General features: G+C 42.3%; 1 protein-coding gene across 1 annotated transcript; it reads left to right on the forward strand.

The window, feature by feature from the left end:
* The first annotated feature begins 2,085 nt into the window (after window positions 1-2,085).
* LOC145417091 (uncharacterized) lies at window positions 2,086-3,917 on the forward strand. Its single transcript, XM_080285884.1, has 2 exons — window positions 2,086-2,464; window positions 2,713-3,917. The coding sequence occupies exons 1-2, from the start codon at window positions 2,086-2,088 to the stop codon at window positions 3,915-3,917; spliced, it is 1,584 nt and encodes a 527-aa protein (XP_080142010.1).
* Window positions 3,918-6,334: the final 2,417 nt, after the last annotated feature.

Here is a 6,334-nt window from a genome sequence, read left to right on the forward strand (position 1 = left end):
GTAGTACAGCATACAGTATGAAAGTTCTATACACAATATAATACAAGTTGATACATATGGTGGAGAATAGTGACAGAGAGGTAAATGGTTTAAAAGGTGTGGGGACACTTAGGTTAAAAATAGATCAATTAAGGGATTTAGGAACGAAGGCAGTGGGAAGGATTAAGACAGATGGGATTGTAAGATTAGGGAGTTTGAGCAATAGGGTAGAATGTTTCCCAATGCACCTGGGAGGAGGAGGAGGAGGAGAGAGAGAGAGAGTCAAGCAGTTACGGTACGGTAGGTAGGGGTATAGGGGGTGTTGGTGGCAGGGGTATAGGGGGTATTAGAAAAACGGAGATCACAAGAGGGAAACAGTGTCAAGGTCATCGCTGATGGAGAGGTCAGCTCGGAAACGTGGCAACAGTGCAGGGAGGGGCTGACTCCAGCAAAACCCTACGTTTAGATTTGTCAGACTATAGCAACGATGTACCTGAGAATGGATCTGACGCTGAAGGTGACAACTTCACTTTAGTACAGCCAAGACACAAGAGGAGACGGGAAAAACAGCAGCAACTCTCACAATCTCAGCAAGTGGCCAGGCAATACTCCACAGAAAAAGGTACAGTACTATACTTTCCAAGGGATTGCAACCTCAGTAAGGAAGAGAAAATAGAATGGATATCAAAGGCTTATCATTCAGGACTTAAAGTTAAAGCTCTTTTTGGCAAAACTAGCCCAATGATAGTTGGCAAAGATGCAAGCACGACGCAAAAACTTACAACGGAAGGCTTTAATGGCATAACTCTATATAAGCCTGCACCAAGAGTGAAGACAACAAAAATCATCATAAAGGGACTGCATACTGATATGCCACTAGACTATATTAACCAAGAACACCCATACATTAAAGGAGCGTCTTGGAACAAATGGAGTAAATACCATAAAGAGGTCATAGCTTGGTGCACAGGATATATATCATCATCAATTTCACTGTCAATAATAGATCACGACCTGACTGTAGAGGAATATATCCCTAGGCCTTCCCCCTGTGGAGTATGCTGCAGCTGGAATCACAAAACTAGCGAGTGCAAGGGTACACCTAAATGTAGATAATGAGCAGAGAACCACTTATCGTCAGTGTTTCTTGAGGAAATAAAGAAAGGTAAAAAAATCAACCGCAAGTGTGCAAATTGTGCAGGAGATCATAATGCAAATTCTACCAATTGCATGTACGTACCTAAGGGTGATGAGCCTGCACAAGCCTCTGCTGAACTCAAAATCCTGACACAGGACTCTCCCAACCCTCATATGAGTTCACTCTGCAAACATCAACAACATCCCCGTCAACCACAACTCCCCATCCCGTCCCTCCTCCCACCACAACACCCCACCCTGCTGCCCAGCGCACCACAGCTCCCCAAACTGCCTTCTCTCCCACGTCTGCCCAACCCCCACTCCATAACCAGAACCACTTCCCGGCACCACCATGGGCAATGCAACCTGATGCAACATACTCCAGTATGAACAGCAAAATAGAAAGTATGTGTGACGCAATTAAGCGAATTGAGGAGAACTTCACAGAGATGAATAACCTGAGGAAGAAAGTTGCTGACATGGAGATCACCATCGCCAACCTACAGAAAGGACAACACTCACGACGAAATGACAAGAATGAAAATGAAGAGGGCCCTACGGAGACGAACGATTTGCGGAAGAAAGTTGCCGACCTGGAAAGAACTATCGCAGATCTACGGAAGGAACGACACTCACAAAACAATGACGAAAATGAAAAAGAAGATGACACATCCCCAAATGAAGAACATTGCTCACGACACAGTGATAATGAGGATAAGCAAGACAGCGCATCAGTATCCATCGCCCCTCTAGAATACACACCAGAGCAATGCCAGAAAGCCATTAACACTATAAACAGGAGGCTTCCCTGACCAAAAGACTTATCAATGAAGGTTGTGAGAAGTACTCTAAAGCAATCATCGCTGCAACCAGACTCAGAATATGTCATAGCCATCACCAGAGTAGTAGAAGCACTTGACAAGCTCAAAGACCTCACTCATGCGGCACGCAGCACTGACCAGACACAGGATGACAGTGACCAATAACTCCCCACTCAAGATACTGACGTGGAATATCAACGGACTGAAACATAGGTACATCGAACTACAACAGTTTGTGCTAGAAAACAGCATCGATATCATTTGCCTCCAGGAAACTAAACATGATAATAATGACAAGCTGGACCTATCTGGATACCATCACTTCACTGTTGACAGCTTTGAGAGGCGATGCAGTGGCAACGCCTACACCAGACATCGGGGCCTAATTACCTACATCAAGAATACCATACCAACACGGCTTAACCCCATATTCTTTCTCGGTGATGACAGTCAGACACTCACAGTAGGCATCACAGATGAGAGAGGGAGAGAGCTCTTTCAGGCTGTCAATGCATATATAGGACAGGGTAAGCTCGACTTAGATCAGGCTTACCTTCAAACAAGCGATGTACAGTACTTACGATAATCGCTGGAGATCTAAATGCAGTACATCCAAGGTTAGGCAGTAATGCTACTAGACAAGCCAACCCAAATGGAGTCACCCTATATTCACACCTCACGAGCACACATACCGTAATCAAGTTACTCAGCCAACCAGAACCGACACACATGCAGGGAAACAGGCTTGATTATATATGCACAATCAATGACCCAGGACTGAATAACAGCAGTGAAGTTGTGGATACCCTTACCTCCGACCACTTTGGTTTGTATGCCGAAATAGAAATCACTACAGCCTTTAGGAGAATAATGAGACCTAAGAAATACATCACAATCCCCACCAAGCAGAAGGACATGATAAAGAGTAAGCTGGAACTCTGGTATGAGAACTACACACCTCTATCAACAGACCAATTCAATGAAGACCTTATAAGCAACCTAGAGTCAGCAATTACCACCAGTAAAAAAGGAGGGCCTAGAAGTCAGCCAAATGCGATCAAGAGATGGTACAACTGTGATGAGGCAGTTAAAAGAATAAACAGGCAATATAAGAAAATAAAGAAAAAATGGGAAAATAATCCGAGCCCTGAAAACCTGACGATCTTTAAAAGAATGGAGAAACAGGTTCAGCAGGTCAAGCTCAAGGCAAGAGACAAATACTGGGCCAACTTCCTTCAAACCATCAATCATCAAACCCCACAACAAGAAATAGCGAGGAAGATCGATGACATCGAAGGAAAGAAAAAAAGCAAACCATTACACAGTAACCCGACGGCAAAAGCAGAGGAACTCATAAAACATTGGTCGTCTGTATCCTGCAAAGACAACCTACCACTTAAAGTAAGACATTCATGTAGAAAAAGAGTCAAAAGAAAGACAAACAAGCTACGTGATGCAGTAGGTAGGGCACATGAGATGGATGACAAACCTGTCACTGAAGAGGAATTTAGGAAGTGTCTCAAAACAAAAGGATCAACAGCACCTGGGATGGACGGAATCACCTATGCAGTTATCAAGTTTTTAACTATCATCAAGGGCAATCCTGTACTTCGTCTGTACAACATGATCTGGATGGGTGGACCCATCCCCAAAGCATGGAAGAAAGCCATAATTGTTCCTATACCGAAACCAGGAAAGCCAGGCGAATATAGACCAATATCTTTAACATCGTGTCTCTGCAAATTCTTTGAGAGGATTGTGCTCAACAGGCTTCTGCACGTCGTGAAACCCAAACTAGCCAAGTGTCCCTACGATGTCTTGCCTGGGAGGGGAACACATCAATGCATACACAGGGTTAAGGCAGGCATCACACAAAGATACACAGTTTTTGTAGACCTTAAAGGGGCCTTTGATAGACCTAACCCAGATATAATACTCATCGAATTAGCATCAATGACACATGGGACACTTTACGAATAGTACAGGAGTATTTAACTGACAGATACAGCTGTGTATACTTTGAAGGGGTGTACTCAAGATGGGAAGAAATGCAGTTAGGTACACCACAAGGAGGAGTCCTGTCACTTACACTTTTTAACATCATCATGAATACAATCGGAAAAATAAACATCAAGGGAGTCACATTCACTATATATGCAGATGACATAGTAATACAGGCCAACACACGTAATCTAATGACAAGAGCTCTTAAGGAGTTCTCTAAAACATGCAATAGCATAGGACTTATAATAGCACCAGAGAAGACCAAAGTACTACACAGGAAGGGAAAGAACAGAGGAAACCTTAGAATACAGGGAAAAGTCCTTGAGGAAGTTAAACCTATCGATACATGGGTATTCTCCTAGGTAAAACCAACCAACACAGTGACGAAATAAGTAAGATTACACAAAAGATAAAGTCAAGACTAGCACTGCTTAAAAGGGTTGCAAGAGGCAATGTTGGGTCCACAGTACCACTCGTAAGACAGCTGTACATTACTATGGTAAGATCAGTCATAGACTATAGTGCCAGTCCTCTCCTCCCGTTGACTAAGACCAGCATCAAACGACTCGAAGTCATCCAGAACAAGGCTATAAGAGCCATATTAGGCTCCCCCATGTCAGCTAGACGAGAATCAATCAGGTTAGAGGCAGGATTTACAACGATTGAACATAGATTAGTCAGTATAGCCACCAAACAAGTCATCAACTCATTGAACACAAGGGATGATGGTGCATTCTATAATGCAGTATTTCACTCAAGCCGAGTGCATTCAAATAATAAGTGGATTAGGGCAATTAAGACATTGTTTTGTGAAACTAATGTACATGGCTATATTGATAACAATCGGCACACTGTAACACCCCTCCCACCATGGCAAGCTCTGAAGATAAATCTCTCTCTAACGTATCTCTCCCACAAGAAAGCAGATACGCCTGCCCCTCTCTTCAGACAGGACTTCCTGCACAGGCTCAATGGTCTCCCAGGGGATTCCACGATCTACTACACCGACGGGTCCCTCTTGGAAGATGGACGAGCGGGCTCCGGGGTTGCGTGGTATGGAGAGCAGAAGGAAGAGGGTGGTGCAATATCGATGCGTCTCAGTGACGGGAGCTCAGTCACCCAATGTGAGATGCTCGCAATAACCTATGCCTTAGCAACGGCAAGAAGAAAAGATGAAGATGCTATTATAGTGTCTGACAGCCTCGGCGCTTTACAGGCTCTGCAGTCAAGATCACCTGAGTACCAACTTCAGGCTGACAGAATACGTGCACTGGTGTACTGTATATAAGATACAGAGAAATGGTAAATCAGTGGACTTCATATGGGCACCTTCTCATTGTGGTATCATAGGAAATGAACGCGCAGACGCTCTAGCGAGAGAAGGGGCACTGAAAGATAGTGTGGACTATAAATTCGCCCTACCTGTGAGTGGAATCCAAGCTAAAATAGGTTCTAGAGTTATACAACAGTACAGCCAACACCTAGAAAAGATAAAAAACACACACGTAACATTCAGAAATTATGTATCAATATCAAAGCACAAGGCACCTGACTATGTCAGTGTAAAACTTACTACCAGAAGGCAGCAAACGACCTACAGTAGAATTAGACTACAATATAGATATCTCTGGGAAATAATACAGTCAGGTAGCAATGTGATTAGAAACTGCAGAGTATGTGGAGAGACCGCAAAGCACAACTTAGAGCACTACATTGCTGAGTGTCCATATGTTAAACCATACAGAGAATTATGTTCCTCAAATAGTAGAGATGATCTATTGGTACACTTCTTACAGCCCTCTATCCTTAAAAAGGTGATCAATGAATTCTCAGGTTTCGCTTGTGCAGTGTAACACAATTCATATATTTTAATCCCACATCACCTCTATACGTCCTTGTATATAGGTATGTCTGTATATGTATGTGCATATATGTATATATGTGTGTGTGTGTATATGGGTGGATGCAGTATGGGTATGTGTATGTATGAGTATATGTGTATATATGTGTGTGTATGTGTATATGTATGTATATGTGTATATGTATGTATGTGTGTGTATATATATGTATGTGTGTGTGTATATATGCATATATGTATGTGTGTATGTACGTATATGTATGTATATGTATATGTGTGTGTATATGTATGTATATATGTGTGCATATGTATGTGTATGTATGACATGTCTGTACGTGGGTATATGTTTATACGGTATATGTTTTTGTTGTGTATGCATATCTCATTTTTTATGTATATCTATATGTATGTATATAGGGATATATGTATGTGTGAAGGTACATGTTTTTATGTATATCTATATGTATGTATATAGGGATATATGTATGTGTGAAGGGACATGTTTTTATGTATATCTATATGTATGTATATAGGG

The sequence above is a fragment of the Coenobita brevimanus genome, chromosome 109 (genome assembly GCF_032717465.1).
Source record: "Coenobita brevimanus isolate Jiangsu-jjx chromosome 109, ASM3271746v2, whole genome shotgun sequence".
Taxonomy (NCBI): domain Eukaryota; kingdom Metazoa; phylum Arthropoda; class Malacostraca; order Decapoda; family Coenobitidae; genus Coenobita; species Coenobita brevimanus.